The following is a 19,954-nucleotide window of genomic DNA, read 5'->3' as shown; positions in this document are numbered from 1 at the left end:
GGACTCATGTCTGAGTATACCCTGCCACACCTATAGTGGCCAAAAACGATTCAGAAAAGGGGGTGGTGATGAACAGAGTGTCTGAATTAAGCAGACCACTCTTACCCAGTCCAAAGATCAGGGCTTGATCCATCACCGTTATTTATCTCACTGCCCCATCCCAGCTCAGAACCTGGCTATATGCAAATTAGTCTGTCCCTGGCCCAGTGCATCATGGGAACAGGGCAGACCAAACTACCAAGCCAATTCTTCACCAGAAGTAGTCTGGTCTGCCCTGTTCCCATGATGCACTGGGCCAGGGACAGACTAATTTGCATACAGCCAGGTTCTGAAACTGGGATGGTGCAATGAGCTAAAAAACGGTGTTGGATCTAGCCCTGATCTCTTGACTGGGTGAGAGTATTCTGCTTAATTCAGAGACTCTGTCCATCACCACCCCTTGTTGTAAATAATTTTGTTCACCCTAAGCGTGGAAGGGTATACTCAGATGTGAGTCCCTTGCTCATTGCACCATCAGGATTCAAGCAAGCCGGGCCGAAGACGGCTGAAATGCCAGAAACCGGCCCCCGGAAGCTTGTTTCCTTCCCAGTGTAAGAATTGGCTTTTGTAGTCTGGTCTGCCCTGTTCCCATGATGCACTGGGCCAGGGACAGACTAATTTGCATACAGCCAGGTTCTGAAACTGGGATGGTGCAATGAGCTAAAAAACGGTGTTGGATCTAGCCCTGATCTCTTGACTGGGTGAGAGTATTCTGCTTAATTCAGAGACTCTGTCCATCACCACCCCTTGTTGTAAATAACTGGAGTTATTTACAGCACGCGGTACAAAGGCGCTGCGTTATTACTCATCATTACTAGAAGTAGTAACGGTGGCGCTAATAATTACGATTATAGTATAAACTATCAAATAAGGAATAATAACATGCGTAATATAATATACATAAAAATGAAAACAGTAAACCTAATATTAATCTAAAATAACGCCAATATTAATAATAAATATAATAATATTAATAATAATAATAATTACAACACAAGAGAGGTAATAAAAAATACAATAAAAAACAACACCTGTAATGGTATTGGAGGGTCATGTTTTCTTGCGCTCCGGAGGAAGGTTCACTTTCTGGTATACCTGGTGCGCCTCACAACATAGCGCCTTGTGCCTGGGTGGGAGGAAGGGGCGCCCAGAGGCACAGCAGGCCCGAGGACATGTTACAGAGGGGCAGACCCCGGCAGGGCCGGTTGCGTAATGTATATTGCATCTGCCATTAGTGCCTTCCGTGGTGTATGCAAAAACCCACAGGTGAGTTGGGATCAGCGCATCGAAGCGCAACAGGGGTGAATACGCGCTTTACAAATAAAGCATCAAATATCCATGCATAAAACACATTATGGCACGACACCCGCATTGCACGTGGCCATAACATAAAGCAACATGCCAAACAGCGACCACATGTTATGTATTACGCAGCGCTAAAATACAAGCGCCATTAACAAACAGTGATGTAACGACCTGGAATATAACACATCATAACAGTGCATAGCATAGCATCAGGTACACAGAATTAGATAATGGTCCAAGCCAAGCTATAACATCCCACTGACGAGCTATATCAGAACTACCATACCATAATACTCCATAATATACCACCTTATGTTTATTATTCTGTCGCCTTTGGCTGTTACCCCGGTTGATTTCTCAGCCCCACGCCCTCGCGGGTTAGTATTTAAATAGGGAGCATAGTTTTGTTGTTGGGGGGGTCCTGGTGAAGCCTTGCATATCTGTCGCGACTAAACGATCAGTAGGACTTCACACGAGGGGCTTCTGGGGCAGCAATCACATCTTCGTGTACCCACATTTTGTTCTAGGAAACGCTCACAGTTTCTTTTTTATCAATACAAATCGTATCTCATTTACAATATTTCTGTGTCTGAATTCCAGTGTTTCCAGCAAGTGATGTCGAGGCGCTGCATGAGGCATGTGAGTCAGATAAATGAGGGAGCAGATTCCCCGCTCTGGAGGAGAAAGCCCTCTAAATTCAGGAGCTGGTACTGCCTGTGGCTTCTCTCTGCACCCACGGGTCATTCCACAGCTGACCAGAAAGTTTGAGATCCACCGTCCAACTTGCGGCAGGACAGAGATCAACAGCGGGCACGCGGCACTAGAGGGAGGGAGTCACAGACTAGAACATAGCAACTCTGCCACAGACCACTACTCTGCGGGACAGAGAGCCGCGGAGCATCCTCCCTTGGAACAGAGAACCACAGACAAGTCTATCGCCACAGACCATCGTCTAGAGACAGAGGCAAGGAGCCACAGGCTACACCCCTCGCTAGCCTCCCACGAAGTTACGGAAAAACAGACCACCCCACGGCCGTCAAGCGTGCTACAAGTGCAACCCCCACCCCTCAGATCACCACACAACCACTGACTCACACCGGCCGCCGCCGACAGACACAGAAGAGCAGAACCACAACCAAGCATCAGAGAGCACCCTCCGACCATCCACCGAGACGCAGAGTCACCAAGAAGCCGGGTAGAGTCACAGGACCTGGGACCACTCTACAGCACGCCACAAGCAACAACGTGCAGCTGAGGACACAGGTAGCGACCGGGAGAGGTGTGTGTGAGCGAGAAAAATATACACAACAAAGTGTGTGAGGAAAGACAGAGATAGGGGAGAGGAAGAGGAAGTAAAAGAGATAGAAAAGAGGAGTAAAGGAGAAGTAAATAAGCAGAAGGTGGAGAGAGGGCTGGAGGATGTAGGGCGTGGGAGAGAAAAAGAAAACTAAAGGATACGGGGAGGGATAGAAACAAGAAAAAACAAGCAAGCACCGCAGGAACAGGGCACCGGCAGCCTAAACTGAAAGCCTGGCAGGAAGCTTCCTGCTGTCAGAACAAACACACAGCGACAGGGGGAGGAGACGAGAAGAAGGGGAGGCTTGGGAGCAGGCAGGCATGGGCTGAGAGGGAAGGGGCGAGGAGACATGCAAGGGGGGCCTGAACCTTTTCACTGATAACCAGAACAAGCTGTGGACTATCTGGCAGAAGGGAACATTTAAAGCACACAAAAAACAAGGCGGAATAGAGCCCGGCAGCACAGGCGAGGATGAAGGGAGTCCTGCAGCTCGTCTGCGGGACCAAAAAAAAATGGCGGCCGCAAGCTTCCGTCTTTTTCGGAATTGGAGGCGTGGTTTTGTGGTTCTGAGTGACAGACTACGTCACTGTCTAAAGAACAGCAAAACTTACGCCCCCAAATCCGAAAAAGACGGGGCTAAATCGGAGTGACGGCTCTCTCCTCCAATGGCTGGCCTCCGTTTAGGAAGCCAGCCAATGGAGGAGAGACAAACAGAGAGGCGGGATGTTGCTGCACTCTAAGTAACAATAAATCTCCGGACTTCCGGTCTCGGCCTACGGCCAAGCCGTACGGTCCCTCGACCTAAAAACGCCTCCAAAAGAAATACACAGGTCCTTCGTTTCTTTTCATATCTGACAAAAGAGGATTCTAGACCATTCTCACTCCCAAAATCGAAGTTTTTGTCGAGCGGAGCAGTCCAGGGGTAGCTATTTTTCCTCCCTTAGACCAGGAGCTTGGGATTGAGCTGTTCACACAGCCCACGCCACGGCCGCCATCTTGCCTCCTCTATACCCATATAAAAGTTAATACACATAAATTCATTTAGCTGAAAAATGCCGCACAGACTGTAAATGTACTGTCCTAAACACATATTTCAACCTGAAGACAATGGGCAAAGGATCCTTTCACCTACCTTAGAACAATCAATCAGAGATAAGCATTAGTTGTTCAGATTCTTCATAATCCTGATGCAGTCCTTTAATCTAGCTTCAAAATTCAGGTGACATATTTTTTTCAAATCACTAATCCCGATTGCCAAAAATTCCATCGCAGAGAAAATGCTGGGTGATTCTAAGCCACCCACGTGCTATCCGGTCCTATGATATAATAAAATGTGTTTCAAACCCTAAGCACAACAATCGTGTGCATTTTGGATACAACTAGGATCACGTTTGTAAAGAAAGTTTTGTAACTGGTCACACTATAAGCATTATTTCTTTTGGCATTAAATTAATTTCTTTAAGGAAGTAATGCATTGAAACTGTATTTTTTCTGTGTTCAGAGATAATAATTAGGGTTGCCAGTCTCATTATTGACCCGAAAAACTTAGAAATAAGAAAAGGGAACTCGAAACCAAAGCAGCTCTTAATAACGACACAGAAATTGAATGTGTGGCTTTTTATTGGAGCGATTGCCGATTGTAGTTCTCTTTAAGTAATATTTACTACAAACTCAAAGGTTTACCATATTATTAAACAATTATTCATGACAAACCCAACCTAGCCGGTTAATCTAGCCGCCAATACTTGCCAGGCAGTCCATGGCAACAGCCTCCTATCAACCTCTACCTTTTAGAGGTATGATAGTGTACAGCAACATCACTGTTTTAAGGATCGATAATGTGCAGATTCCATATAGCATCATTCCTACCAGACCTGGGAGAAATGTTATGTACAACGGAGAAATTGGAGTATTTTCAGTTATTATGCACTACTCTTGTGTTGCAAAATTACCGAAACCATGCAATTACGCCAGCTTGATTGTAACGAGCACTTTGGGGCACATTTCCTACAACAGGAGCACAGCGACAACGCTATCCTGTAGCATTAAGTGCTATTTACTTAGAGCAAAATGCATCCTCTGGGCAATTTGGGACACAAGAGTGCATTTTGCACAAAGAAAATAACCCTAAATGCTGGATTACGCTTCTCATACAATTATGCATAATTAGGAGTAATTATGCTAGACAACATTACACCAGTTGTGCCTGCCTCTAATTCCTACTTCTATTGGTTACATGGATGCTTTCAGAGATCACTTACCTTCACAATGTGGAGGATCAGGCGACCATCCAAAGTAATAGCACTGAATTAGTTCTGATCCATTCAAAAGATAATTTTCCCCACATGAAAATTTCACTACATCCCCATCAACATATGATTTCTTTTTTGGATAAAAATCTCCATGTTCTATAGTGCGTAAATCTGAGCACGTTAATTCTGGAAGGAAAAATAATATGCATATTGATATTAGTAGAAACAAATTTAGGACACACCAACGTTTTTTTTTTTCTCCAATGAAGTAATATGCTGCCATCCACAGAGCAATTACTAAAACATATTGTAAGATCTTACATATATCTCTCACACATACCCTACAACGTGGGAATGCACAATTAATGCTATATTTAAAAACTGATTTTATCAGACCAATTACCAAATTTTCAGACATTGCAACTGTACACATCTTTTTCTCGTGTTGCTTTTATCTAGGATGGAGACTTTGGAATCTTTGTATTCAGTCAACCCAAACAACAAGTGCTTCTATTGGATACAGTGAGATAATGGAATTTATGGTACATAAAGGCAGCATGTACTCTTATTGTATTTGCATGCTTCCACATACGCATTCATTCTGAGTGCTGTGCTAAATCGGAAGGTAAATAGGACAGTCAAAATAACCTTTTTCCTGGTCTTTACCAAAGGTTTGTGCCTGTATAAATCTGGCAGAAAACATGCAAAACTACTTGTGTGAAGTTTGGCACGTTTCTTACATGCACATTTTGCCACCATTGGCTGGGCATAATGGCTGACAGTTTTACATGCGGTTTACCATAAAAACGTGAATCAGGTTTATGCCCAATTTTATCTTGGTACCGTTCAAGGAAAATGTAATACACAATACAGCAAGCTAGATAAATCCCAAATGTCTATGATGGCAGTCAAGGGAATGGTAGATCAAATTGTATTGCTAGATTCTTTTTTACCTGGACAACATTCTAACTTGTTACCGTATGCAGTAGTACCCCATTTTTAATTCTGTAGTTCGGAATGGAGGTTAAGGCTCCATTACTGCATGTTTATTCCTATTCTGAACTGTGAAAGTCCTAATATGTTTGTCTTTTCGGTGCCGAAATTGTGCAGAGATAATCAGCAGGGTGAGATAATTTTTCAGTTGTTGAAATGCAGAGTTGAGAGCACTCCACTTTGCAACCATACTCAGGGCCGGCTCTAGGCTCACGGAAGCCCTGAGCAGGGAGTGTAGGTAGGGGGCCCGAGGCCGCCAAATCCCTGCCAGGGGCCACCACGCAAATATGTATCTAAGGCTGTGGTTCCCAAACTGTGCGCCGCGGCGCCCTGGTGCGCCGTTATCAGGAGCCAGGGGCGCCGCGGGCACGATGTGGGAAAGGAGAAGTGTGAAAGTCACACTAAGATGGTGTCACTTTCGCCCCCCCTCGCCTCCAAGATTAATAGGTTGCTCTGCCCCTAGTGTCTGCCTTTCTGAAGCAGAGCATCACGGCGGCAGGGGAGGGGGGGTGCACCAACAGCGCGCACAGGACTCGGCTACAGACATAGCTGTGAGGCCCGCCTGCCAATGAAGATCCAGGCACTTCTTACTCAAAGGCAAAAGATGATGCCCATAATCCCGCATTTTGGCGCCTGGCAGTTCTAACCATTTAAAAAGGCAATCAACTCTTTCAGCTGCTGATGAGTTGTGAAAGAGATGCCGGTCAGTGGCAGAAAGGAAGGTGTTGCAGCACAGGAGGGGGTCATGCTCCTTGTGGAGTCACGAGCACCTTTGGTTATTTAGATGCAAATAGCATTGAAAGAGTAAATGAAACTATTTTTTTCTTTTTTTCCCCCTCAATTTTTATATAGAGCAAACTCAACACAAACATATTGGAGTGCTTTACATGAGCACTAATGAAATTTCACAAGGAGTGAGTGCAGGGTCAGGGGCCTGGTGGAGAGCGTTGGGAGTGTGGGTGCGGGGTCAGGGGCCTGGTGCAGAGCGTTGGGAGGGTGGGTGCGGGGTCAGGGGCCTGGTGGAGAGCGTTGGGTGGGTGGGTGCAGGGTGGGGGTCATGGTGGAGAGCGTTGGGTGGGTGGGTGCGGAGTCAGGGGCCTGGGGGTGAGCGTTGGGTGGGTGGGTGCAGGGTGGGGGGCCTGGTGGAGAGCGTTGGGTGGGTGGGTGCAGGGTGGGGAGTCTGATGGAGAGCGTTGCGTGGGTGTAGCGTCAGGGGCCTGGTGGAGAGCATTGGGTGGGTGGGTGGGTACGGGGTCAGGGGCCTGGTAGAGAGCGTTGGGTGGGTGGGTGCAGGGTGGGGAGTCTGATGGAGAGCGTTGCGTGGGTGCAGCGTCAGGGGCCTGGTGGAGAGCATTGGGTGGGTGGGTGCGGGGTCAGGGACCTGGTGGAGAGCGTTGGGTGGGTGGGTTCAGGGCCTGGTGGAGAGCGTAGGGTGGGTGCAGGGTCGGGGGCCTGGTGGAGAGCGTTGGGTGGGTTGGTGCAGGGTGGGGATTCTGATGGAGAGCATTGCGTGGGTGCAGCGTCAGGGGCCTGGTGGAGAGCATTGGGTGGGTGGGTGCGGGGTCAGGGACCTGGTGGAGAGCATTGGGTGGGTGGGTGCAGGGCCTGGTGGAGAGCGTAGGGTGGGTGCAGGGTCGGGGGCCTGGTGGAGAGCGTTGGGTAGGTGGGTGCAGGGTGGGGGTCCTGGTGGAGAGTGTTGGGTGGGTGGGTGCAGGGTCAGGGGCCTGGTGGAGAGCGCTGGGTGGGTGGGTGCAGGGTGGGGGGCCTGGTGGAGAGCGTTGGGTGGGTGGGTGCAGGGTGGGGGGTCTGGTGGAGAGTGTAGAGTGGGTGCAGGGTCAGGGGCCTGGTGGAGAGCGTTGAGTGGGTGGGTGCGGGGTCAGGGGCCTGGTGGAGAGCGTCGGGTGGGTGGGTGCGGGGTCAGGGGCCTGGTGGAGAGCGTTGGGTGGGTGGGTGCGGGGTCAGGGGCCTGGTGGAGAGCGTTGGGTGGGTGGGTGCAGGGTGGGGTGCCTGGTAGAGAGCGTTGGGTGGGTGCAGGTTCAGGGGCCTGGTGGAGCGCATTGGGTGCGTGCAGGGTGAGAGGCCTGGTGGAGAGCATTGGGTGGGCGCCTTATGCCTTGATGCAGCCGCACTCTGCCAGCTTCTGTCTTTGCCTCACTCCTCGTTGAGGGGTCTTCACTCATGACTGCTGCATGTTGGAGAGTGTGAGGGGAGAAGGGTGCAAGGCAAAGGGGAGAAGGGTGCAAGGCAGAGGGGAGAAGGGTGCAAGGCAGAGGGGAGAAGGGTGCAAGGCAGAGGGGAGAAGGGTGCAAGGCAGAGAAAAGAAGGGTGCAAGGCAGAGAGGAGAAGGGTACAAGGCAGTGGGGAGAATGGTGCAAGGCAGTGGGGAGAATGGTGCAAGGCAGAGGGGAGAAGGGTGCAAGGCAGAGGGGAGAAGGGTGCAAGGCAGAGGGGAGAAGGGTGCTAGGCAGAGAGAAGGGTGCAAGGCAGAGGGGAGAAGGGTGCAAGGCAGAGGGGAGAAGGGTGCTAGGCAGAGAGAAGGGTGCAAGGCAGAGGGGAGAAGGGTGCAAGGCAGAGGGGAGAAGGGTGCAAGGCAGAGGGGAGAATGGAGCAAGGCAGAGGGGAGAAGGGTGCAAGGCAGAGAGAATGGTGCAAGGCAGGGAGAAGGGTGCAAGGTAGAGGGGAGAAGGGTGCAAGGCAGAGAAAAGAAGGGTGCAAGGCAGTGGGGAGAATGGTGCAAGGCAGAGGGGAGAAGGGTACAAGGCAGAGGGGAGAAGGGGGCAAGGCAGAGGGGAGAAGGGAGCAAGGCAGAGAAAAGAAGGGTGCAAGGCAGAGAGGAGAAGGGTACAAGGCAGTGGGGAGAAAGGTGCAAGGCAGTGGGGAGAATGGTGCAAGGCAGAGGGGAGAAGGGTGCAAGGCAGAGGGGAGAAGGGTGCAAGGCAGAGGGGAGAAGGGTGCAAGGCAGAGGGGAGAAGGGTGCTAGGCAGAGAGAAGGGTGCAAGGCAGAGGGGAGAAGGGTGCAAGGCAGAGGGGAGAAGGGTGCTAGGCAGAGAGAAGGGTGCAAGGCAGAGGGGAGAAGGGTGCAAGGCAGAGGGGAGAAGGGTGCAAGGCAGAGGGGAGAATGGAGCAAGGCAGAGGGGAGAAGGGTGCAAGGCAGGGAGAAGGGTGCAAGGTAGAGGGGAGAAGGGTGCAAGGCAGAGAAAAGAAGGGTGCAAGGCAGTGGGGAGAATGGTGCAAGGCAGAGGGGAGAAGGGTACAAGGCAGAGGGGAGAAGGGTGCAAGGCAGAGGGGAGAGGGTGCTAGGCAGAGAGAAGGATGCAAGGCAGAGGGGAGAAGGGTGCAAGGCAGAGGGGAGAAGGGTGCAAGGCAGAGGGGAGAAGGGTGCTAGGCAGAGAGAAGGGTGCAAGGCAGAGGGGAGAAGGGTGCAAGGCAGCGGGGAGAAGGGTGCAAGGCAGAGGGGAGAAGGGTGCAAGGCAGAGGGGAGAAGGGTGCAAGGCAGAGAGGAGCAGCGTGCTAGGCAGAGGGGAGAAGGGTGCTAGGCAGAGGGGAGAAGGGTGCAAGGCAGAGGGGAGAAGGGTGCAAGGCAGCGGGGAGAAGGGTGCAAGGCAGAGGGGAGAAGGGTGCAAGGCAGAGGGGAGAAGGGTGCAAGGCAGAGAGGAGCAGCGTGCTAGGCAGAGGGGAGAAGGGTGCTAGGCAGAGGGGAGAAGAGTGCAAGAGAGAAAAGGGTGCAAGGCTGAGGTGAAGTAGGGTACAAGGGGAAGGGGGAGAAGGGTGCAAGGTGGAGGGGGAAAGGGGGATGGTGATGAAGTTAATAATTTGCCCCCCCCCCCCGAAAAAATTTCTGCGGATACCCATGATCAGAGCCCACCTCACGTAAACTTCTTGTAACGCCACAGAGCTCCTTGAGCCTTTCTCTAGCCTGGTTACTTTTAGTGGGAGTGCTTTATACTACTCTAAGTATGCATTTAGATGTACTTTATAAGATCTTTGTGATTGCAAATAAAGTTTTATGACAGTGATGGCTACTCTCTGAATCCTTCATCACGTCTAGGCTTGATTCTTCATGTAGACCAGTGGTTCCCAAAGGGTGTGCCGCGGCACCCCGGTGCGCGGGTAAAAAAATGGTGGGGAGCCACGGCCAACTGCCAATTAGGTTAAGGGAGCCACGGGTCAAAAAAGTTTGGGAACCACTGATCTAAGGATATATATTGGCGTGGCGGCCCCTGGGGTTTGGCGGCCCTGTGCAGGTGCATAGCTTGCACATGCCTTAGGCCGGCCCTGCCATACTGAGCAAGGACCTATATAATTAACTATTGTATATGCATAATCTTCTAAATGAACTGGAATCACAGCCATAAAGTTGTTTCCTAATTAAAAACAGGATGTGGTCAAAGGTAAACATTGCAATTAACCAGCAGAAATATGAACAAAGTAATATGCAAGCAAACTCACTGATGCATTGTGGGGTGGTGGACCAGCCATATGAAAGGCACACAACCTCTTCCGCCGCACTGCCCCTTTTCGTGAGATACCCTTCCTCACACTTGTACTGCAACTTTTCGTTGACCTTGAACTTTTTCTGGTCTGATAACAGGTGTCCATTAGGTAAATCAGGAACTTCACAGATTTCTAAACACAAATTAAACATATTTTGTTTTTCAATCAATAGAAATGGGTGCGAAAACGTCTTGACATCTCAGGTGGTTTAGGAGGATTAGCTAGAAATAAATCAACTTTTTGAAAATGTGGAATGAAAAAAACACCTAACTAGCTACATTGATAGGCAATGGGGAGATATTGTGAAACATAATTTTACATGGCATTATATGTAGGCTGTTTCAGCAATATGGATGTTTTTACAGATGAGTTCCATCTGACCTTAAAGGTAACAAGAGTGAAGGTCGAGCAGTCCATGTCACATGCGGATAATAAATTTTGATACAATTTTATGTTGCACAAGCCTACCATGTCTCTTTCTTTACTGCTTGAGATGTCATTCTGGGAAGTGAGCAAGGAATGAGGGGCAATGTTCTGACATAAGCATACTTAATTCCTCTCTCAATATTCCAGTTGAGTCGACAGAGAGGTGGAACAGGCTGTAATCAGCGGTTAGAATCAGCAGTATTCAGCGGGACCATTCAGTTTCATTGAACACTGATGTGGCTTTGCAGAAGTTGACAAGAACTGCCAGAATTTTTTATTAAGCCCTATTACACAGGACTAAACTATTCTAAAAATCTAGTTTTGTAGACTTCGATAATACCTCTGCTTTTGAAACTCCCTGAGGTCCTAACAGCATGTCTTCCCAGATGAAAAGAGGTTATAGATGATTTCTATTTTTCCTTGGAACGATGGACTGCAATACTCTAAGGCTCTCAGTTGGTCAACTTCTAGGAGCTGACCTGTGTATGTTGTGTTGTGTGACTTGCACAAAAACAGTTGCTTAGTTTTATTCCTCCACGTATTAAAATCACAAAAAAAGTTGCAGGCAGGCGAAAGATGCACGTACCTGAATTTTATTTTCTTTGCACATGGGTCAATCAAGTTGCAGCAATTTGTTGAAATACTCATTTCTACAGGGTGAGCTGGGGTGCCATTCATTGCATCCTTAATAAACAGGTAACTCTCCAGTTTATAAAATGTGTGAGCAAAAAGGCATTGCATTGCCTAGCTAAACCAAAAATTGGAGAGAAAAGCTTGGAGCTAGTGTTGGGTGACTGTGAATCACCTTATACCCTAAGTAGCAGCGGAATCCCTCTATTGGGGCGTTAGGATGTTGGCCGCTTTACTTGTTGCCCTCCTCGGCCCCCGTATTCATATTAAATATTAAAATAAATGTATTTTCCAAGCTGCAGTGCTTTTATATCATCCGTGGCCTGGGCCACAGTTGCCTTTCTACATGAGGGAGGGCTGCTGGGGGCGAGCCTTCATCAACAGTAGGCTCAGCTGGGTCTTGAAGTGAAGTGCGCATGTCTGATTAGACATGTGCCTTTCTGTGGCCAGCCCAACATGCGCGCTGCAGCTTCCTCCCATCTACGCAATGTTAGCGAGCTTGGGCGAGGCCCTTTTGGTCTTTCCTGCGGGAGAACATGGCGGCCGCAGGCTAGTGCGGTGCGCGCGCTAGACGCCGAAAGCTCCGCACCACGGAATCGCCTCTCCCTGTTTCCGACCTGTTGCTCTGTTGAAGTCTGATATGCGGGAGCTCGCTCTCTCACTAAGCCCCTGTTAAAGTACTGAATCTCGTTGTTGGCAATCCTGGACCCGGACCGGACCGTACTGCGAGGCTGGAGGTTGGAGATTGTCGGTGTTTTTCCCCGTTCTACCTCGGATGTGTTACGCTTTGCTACCTTCCGGCAGCTCTCCGCCCCTTCAGGGCCTGTGGCACAGAGAAGCCGTGGAGCTTCGCAGGGGACGCTCGGCGCGGGCGCGGGGTCTGCTGAGAGGTAGGTTGGGCTGTGCTGGTTCTGGGGCAGCAGAGGCTCAGCTACCGCAGAAGCAGACTGAATCCAATAATACAGACAAAAAGCAGACGCGAACAGGGGGCACGACTGAAAGGGATTTAGATTCTCTCATTAGAGAAGGGTGTCAGGTGGAGGCCACTGCGTGCCCTGGGGGTCCTGTGAACAAGGACAAGAGGGGTGAGAAGGACAAGGAGATCCCCCGAGGGAGGGCGAAAAGTCTTAAAAGTGTAATTAAAAATCTAGAAGAGATACAAAGGGTCAGTAAGCAAATACTACAACTACCAGAAACCTCTGCTTCAGGGATAGTGGCAGCAATTGAGCCCTCTGCCTCTGCCTCCACCCTTCTAACAAGCAAGCCCTCTATTTCTAGCCTCACAGCCTTAATAAAAGAAAAGCCAAACCAGAAGTCCAAGCCGAAAGTCAAAGGGAAAAGAAGCAAAAAAGTGGTAAAACTGGTCTTTAAGGAGGGTGCAAGGCTTTGAATTCAACTAGCAGTGCTGGAAAAATAACTCCCTCCTTACGCTCTTTTTTCAAAGTGTTGCCTCAGGTTTTAGACTTGATTCCAGCTAGCAGTCCGGTCGAGAGTCCCAGTATTGATACCCCCTCTGTCAGCCTGTCTACTACAGATATCGACCCGATTATTTTCAATCCTACCAGATTTCCTGATACCGATATGGCTGATCTACTGTCCCCATTACCACTGACTGTATCAGAAAACACTTTGGAAGAGGAGGGTGAGGTGCAAGCTTCGATACCCACAGGCCTCCCACAAAATTTAGTAGGGAGAGACATAGAAGAGGAAGAAGGAGACAGTCATAAGACTCCCACTAATACCGAGTCCGCATTGGTGGCCCTGGCAGCTTCAATTGCCTCAATGAGAGAAGAGATCCGTAATGATTTTCTGGTCTCCAAGACAAATCAGAACGATATTCGATCATCTTGTGAAGCATTGGAGAGGAAAGTAGATGGCTTGGGGGAAAGAACAGAGGCATTGGAGAGTGCGGTGGGAGGAATGAAAGCCAACTTAGATGCAGCTGAGTTGAAAATTCAAAACCTACGGAGGGAAGGGGATGCGATGAAAGAAAGAGTGGAATGCTTAGAGAACTACTCACGCAGAAATAACTTGCGTCTTCTAAAGATCCCGGAGGGAAAGGAAGGAGGAGACCTCAAGAGCTTCATAGTGAATCTATTGAAGGAATCTTTAGACCTCGAGGAGTCAGCAGAGGCGTTGGAAAAAGACATACAGAGAATCCATCGTGACCCATTCCGACTTAACGCAGGCAGGACTAAACCCAGGAAAATTCTCGTCAACTTTTTGACGTATGCTCTAAAAGAGAAAATACTCAACATTGCACTTAAACTTAAAACTACAAAAAGCCCTGATTTCCCCTTTGAAACCTGCTCTGATCTATCCAAGACTACGCTTGATAGGCAGTGGGAGTTGGGCCAGAAGATGGATACATTTAGAGCGGCTGGTGCAACAGTTCAGATGAGGTTCCCGGCTTTTCTGCGCGTCATGTATTATAACAAGATGCATAATGTCAGATCACCTTATGAGGCAGATGAGCTTCTGGAATCCATTCGAAATCACTCCCAGGGCAACTCTAAATGATCAGAATCACTAAGTCCCTATCAAGTCTGCATCTCTATTATTCTCTCCTTTATATTCCCCTTGTTTACTTCCTTTTCACCTGATTTTGTTGTCGAATACAGTTTGAGAGAACACACTATATAGGGGCGATTTATAGGGCTATATGAGTCATTGAGAAATCTCAGGAAATCTCAGGAAGTTCCGGGAAGGAATAAAAAAAAAATAATAAACAGGAAAATTAAATTAAAAAAAAAAAAAAAACTAGAAGGGGAAAGCGGTAGGATATATGTAAGCTTCTGCACAAGATAATCCACAAGATAATGCACAGGTAATTTTTTAGTTTTTTCTCTTAAAGGCGAGCACTTCGTGGTGTGGGAGCAGAAGGCGCAGTTTGGCGCGAAGCTGGCCTTACATCTGGCCGGAGTAAGTATGGTGGGGTTTTCCAAGGGGAGGGGGGAGGGGGAGCTGGGAGCAGGGTGGGGGGACACAAAAATTCAAAAATATCCTCAGAAGTTTGGTCCTTCAAAACAGGTTCTTTTTTTAAACAGTCCAACTGCCATAGCCAAGACAAACAAAGTTAATAAAGGCAACAACATTAAAATGTGTAGTAGGGAAGTGTACACTAGGGAGGAACGATGACCTAAGTTCAGTTCCTATCTTGGAATGTTAATGGTCTGCGCGTGCGAGGGAGAAGAGAACGCATCCTACAATATCTGCGAGACTCTCCGGCGCAGATCATTGTCATCCAAGAATCACATCTTTTAAAAAGTGAGGCCAATTCAATACTAAAAAAACAAAAGTGGATAGACAAATTCATTAGCACCGACCACAACGCCAACATAAGAGGCATCCTCTTAATTTGCAAAAAATCAGCAAATGCGCGGATCCTTAATTTCAATGAGGACAATAGTGGAAGATGGCTTCTAGTTAAGCTGTCTATACACGGGTGGGTGTGTAATCTAGTCGGATATTATGGCCCTAATATAGATGATCCATCCTTCTTAGAAATAGTTATAAACAGCTTAATAACCACCTTGGACCCCATAATATGGACAGGGGACTTTAATGTTATTTTGAATCCAAAACTAGGTAAATCCACTAACCACAGCAGATATAGAAGTCAACCTCCTTCGAAAGCCAGACAGTCCCTTAAAGGGATCATGGAGCAAATAGGTTTGGCAGATCTATGGAGAGAAAAAGCCGGCACCAAACCAGGGATATCGTATGGAAATCTAAAATATAAACACACGTCAAGAATAGACTTTGCCCTGTTTAGTTACTGCCTTCAAAACTCTATATCTACTATTAAGTATATACCCTCCCATCTATCGGACCATTCAGCTCTTTTATTTATACTAAAACTTCAAGATCAAAATAAACACCCCTCTTGGTCATTTGACCGAACCATCTTATTGGACCCGGAGGAAGTGACACATTTCAAGTCCGAAACTAGGATGTTCTTAGATATTAATTTGTGCTCGGCCTCTCTTGATATGGTCTGGGAGACTTTAAAAGCATACTTGAGAGGTTGTATCACAAATAGAGCCTCCTACTTGAGAAAAATCTATATATCGAAAATACAGAACCTAGAACAGGAACTAGAGACAATTGAACAGAGACTTGAGGCTTCAATTGGGTCACTACAAGATCAAAAAATTATGTTTGATCTGAGAAATCAGCTAGAAAATATTTTACAAGAGAGGGTATCAAAGAGATGGGAGGCGAGCAAAATATCAAATTTTGAATTCGTGGAAACAGCGGGTAAGATCTTGGCTTGGAGGGTTAGAGCTGATCAAGCCAAAAATCATATAAGAGGGATCAAGGCTGAGGGGGAAAGTGAGCTCAGGACATCAAACCAAGAAATTAGTACAGCCTTCAGGAAGTTTTTTGAGGAAATATACAGGGAAGACATCCTTGATAACCAACAGGCAAGGGATACATGGCTAAATCAGATACCCTTACCATCCCTATCGCCTGCACAAAGTGAGGCGATTGAGATGGATATCTCCGAAACAGAAGTAAGGAAGGTCATTTCGTCACTTAAACACGGTAAAGCTGCAGGCCCTGACGGACTCACTGGAGAACTGTATCGAGTCTTGGCTGACGCCATTGTCCCTACTTTAACGGCCCTTTTTAATGGTATCTTGAGAGATGGCTACGACCCCCCTCGATCATGGAGCGAGGCCACTTTAGTATTGATTCCTAAACCCGGCAAAGACCCAACCCTATGTGGGTCATATCGCCCAATATCACTACTGAACAGCGATTACAAGATATTTGCTTCTATCTTATCATCTAGATTGGATTCAATAGTGGGGGAAATCATACACCAGGACCAGAAGGGATTCGTTAAAGGTCGTCAGCTTTCCAATCTAACGTACGACCTAGTGGGGACAATTGACATCGCTTCATCTTTTTCCCTTCCGCTGGCAACTCTCACCCTAGACGCGGCTAAAGCCTTTGATAGGGTAAATTGGCCCTATCTCAACGACGTACTAAAGAAGTTTAACCTTGGGGAGAAATTTTGTCACACAATAGAACTTTTGTACAACTCACCATCTGCACGGCTCTTAATAAATGGTACATTGTCTGAATCACTCGGGATTTCGAGAGGCACTAGACAGGGCTGCCCGCTTTCCCCCCTCCTTTTCAATCTGTACATCGAACCGTTTGCGGAAGTTCTAAGACGGGATGTATCTATTCCACCTTTCAGGTTTGGGGAGTGGGAAAAGCGGGTAGCTCTATATGCAGACGACATCCTAGTTTTTACCTCAGACCCGGAGATCACATTCCCAGAGGTAATAAGGAGAGCTGAAGAGTTTGGCCGCATCTCGGGCTATGAGATCAACCCAAGCAAAACTGACATAATGACTTGGAACATCCCCGATCTACGGCTAAACGTAACCAACTCAATGAGATATCTGGGTATCCGGGTAGTGCAAGATGTTGGCAAAATCGCTCAAGTTAACCTTGAGAGAGTGATTAATGAAAGTAAGAAATTACTAAAATCTTGGTCTGACCTTCCACTGACTATCCTAGGCAGAGTGAGTCTGATGAAGATGTCTATCCTTCCTAAATTTACTTTTATTTTTAACACCATCCCTCTCGCATTTGATAAAGTAGCCTTGGAGAAATGTCAGAGAGAGCTTAATTCCTTTGTGTGGTGCTATAAATCGGCAAGAGTGGCATGGAAGAAACTGAGAAGGAGGAGGGAAATCAATCAATCAATCAATCATGGCATTTATATAGCGCACTACTCACCCGGAGGGTCTCAAGGCGCTGGGGGGGGTCCGCTACTGCTCGAACAGCCAGGTCTTGAGCTGCTTCCTGAAGGCGAGGTGGTCCTGGGTCAGGCGGAGGTGGGTCGGAAGGGAGTTCCAAGTCTTGGCAGCCAGGTAGGAGAAGGACCTTCCTCCTGTGGTGGCTCTTCGGATGCGGGGGATGGTGGCGAGGGTGTGGCTGGTCGATCGAAGCTGGCGTTTGGGAGCGTAGAAGTTGAGGCGGCTGTTGAGGTATCCTGGTCCTTGGTTGTGTAGGGCTTTGTGTGCGTGGGTGAGGAGCCGGAAGGTGATTCTCTTGTTGACCGGGAGCCAGTGCAGGTCTCTCAGGTGTCCGGAGATGTGGCTGCGGCGGGGGATGTCCAGGATGAGTCGTGCTGAGGTGTTCTGGATCCGCTGGAGTCTTTTCTGGAGTTTGGCGGTGGTTCCAGCGTAGAGGGAGTTGCCGTAGTCCAGACGGCTGGTGACGAGGGCCTGGGTGACCGTCTTCCTGGTCTCGGTGGGGATCCATCGGAAGATCTTTCGTAGCATGCGCAGGATGTTGAAGCATGACGAGGAGACGGCGTTGACTTGTCTGGTCATGGAGAGGGAGGAGTCCAAGATGAAGCCAAGGTTGGGTGCGTGGTCTGTTGGTTTGGGTGCGCTGCCCAGGGCGGGGGGCCACCAGGAGTCGTCCCAGGCGGAGGTGAGGATCCCAGGATGAGGACTTCCGTCTTGTCCGAGTTCAGTTTCAGGCGGCTTTCCGACATCCATTTGGCTACGTCTGTCATCCCTTCGTGCAGGTTGGCTCTGGCGGTGGCGGGGTCGTTAGTGAGGGAGAGGATCAGCTGGGTGTCGTCGGCGTAGGAGATGATGTTCAGGTTGTGTTGGCGTGCGATGGCTGCGAGGGGGCTCATGTAGACGTTGAAGAGTGTTGGGCTGAGCGAGGAGCCTTGAGGGACGCCGCAGATGACTTCGGTGGCTTCCGATCTGAACAGGGGGAGGCGGACTCTCTGTGTCCTTCCGGCGAGGAAGGAGGTGATCCACTCCAGTGCCTTCTCCTGGATTCCGACGTTACTGAGGCGCTGGACTAGGGTACGGTGGCAGACAGTGTCGAAGGCCGCGGAGAGGTCCAGGAGGATGAGGGCCGCTGTTTCTCCGTTGTCGAGCAGGGCTCTGATGTCATCGGTGGCTGCGATCAGGGCGGTCTCGGTGCTGTGGTTGGATCGGAAGCCAGACTGCGAGAGGTCGAGGGATCCGTTCGTCTCGAGGAAGGTGGCCAGTTGCTTGTTGACGGTCTTCTCGATGACTTTGGCTGGAAACGGGAGCAGCGAGATGGGGCGGTAGTTCTTGAGGTCGGTTGGGTCTGCTGATGGTTTCTTGAGTAGAGCGCTGAGTTCGGCGTGCTTCCAGTTCTCCGGGAAGGTGGCGGTGTCGAAGGAGGTGTTGATGATGTCCCGCAGGTGGGGTGCGATGACAGCGTCGGCCTTGTTGAAGACGTGGTGAGGGCAGGGGTCTGTCGGAAATCCGGAGTGGATGGAGTTCATCGTGCGGATGGTGTCTTCGGTGCTGATCGGGGTCCAGGCGCGGAGGGTGGTGGTGGGGGGCGGTGGTTCGGTCGTGGCGTGCGGAAAAGGGGGGTCTGTCTCTGCCTGATTTGCAGTATTATGCGTGGGCATTCCAATTGTCTCATTCAAGAATGCTTTTAAAAGTTCCATCTAATACATCAATAGGTCTCATGTTTAATGCCATGCTGATTGGAGCCGGTCTACCAACTAACGGCTACATGTTTAAATATGGAGATCAGAAATACTTCAAAAAAGTAAAATTAAAGATTCTTACGTCCCAAGCGAAGTCATGGACAGATATAAGGAGGAAACTAGGTCTGTCATATTACTCTAACTTTGCACCCATTTGGGAATCCCCAGGGCTGCCGCTTTGCCTGGATGACAGTCTTGCTACCCCGTTGAGAGTTGGAGGAATATCAACATGGGGGGATTTGTTGGTAGGCGAATCATTGAGGCCCTGGGAGGAGCTGCGGGACCAGCTGGGTACAGAGCTTTCGAGGTTTAAGTTCTTACAAATAGACAGCTGGTTCAAAGCATCGATCAGGTCAGGGGCAACACTTGGGAAGCGCAGCAGCATTGAAGAGAAATTGGTAGCACAATCAGGAGGGGGCAAAGAGGTCTCGCAGTGGTATTGGTGCTTGTTAGAAGAGATAGATGGAGAATTTATTCTCCCAGAACAGCTATGGGGCACAGAACTCGGTGCCCAGAGCAACGAAATCTGGCAGAAATCCTGTACCTTGTTATACAAGTGTGTTAAACCTGCATGGCTTAGGCCCAATCATTTTTTTACAATACATCGAGCCTATTTTACACCCCTAAAGTTGTCTAAATTTATCCCAGGGAAGAAATGTAATAAATGCGATTACATCGCAGCTTCGGACATCCATATGTTTAAGGAATGCTCTAGCATACTACAGTTCTGGAATGAAGTAAAAACGACCTTGGATTCCATTCTCAACATCTCGATCTCTATTACACTTCCTCTGATTATATTTGGATGGGATAATAACATCAAGGGTCATGCAAGGACATTTCTGTTCTATGCAATACTGCTTGCAAGAAGAGAGATTTGCAAGGTTTGGACTGAAAACTTGGCACCAACACATGCAAATTGGCTATCATCTCTCTATGCAACCTCCAAAATAGACATGTCAAGATCAGGTGGCTCACGAAGCCAGGCTTTCTGGAACTTTT

The 19,954-nt window shown here is 48.7% G+C and overlaps 1 protein-coding gene across 1 annotated transcript in view; it reads right to left on the bottom strand.

Moving 5' to 3' along the window:
* LOC144755180 (coagulation factor XIII B chain-like) overlaps positions 1-19,954 on the bottom strand; it is a 291,682-nt gene that overhangs the window by 219,759 nt on the left and 51,969 nt on the right. Inside the window, exons 4-5 of the mRNA XM_078643823.1 lie at positions 10,336-10,512; positions 4,903-5,079 (exon numbers count right to left, since the gene is read on the bottom strand). Coding sequence (XP_078499949.1) covers positions 4,903-5,079; positions 10,336-10,512 — 354 coding nt within the window. The remainder of the gene's footprint in view (positions 1-4,902; positions 5,080-10,335; positions 10,513-19,954) is intronic.

Source organism: Lissotriton helveticus, chromosome 1_1, assembly GCF_964261635.1.
Source record: "Lissotriton helveticus chromosome 1_1, aLisHel1.1, whole genome shotgun sequence".
Classification (NCBI taxonomy): domain Eukaryota; kingdom Metazoa; phylum Chordata; class Amphibia; order Caudata; family Salamandridae; genus Lissotriton; species Lissotriton helveticus.
The sequence above is the reverse complement of the archived record's forward strand: the minus strand, read 5'-3'. Positions and strand labels throughout refer to the sequence as shown.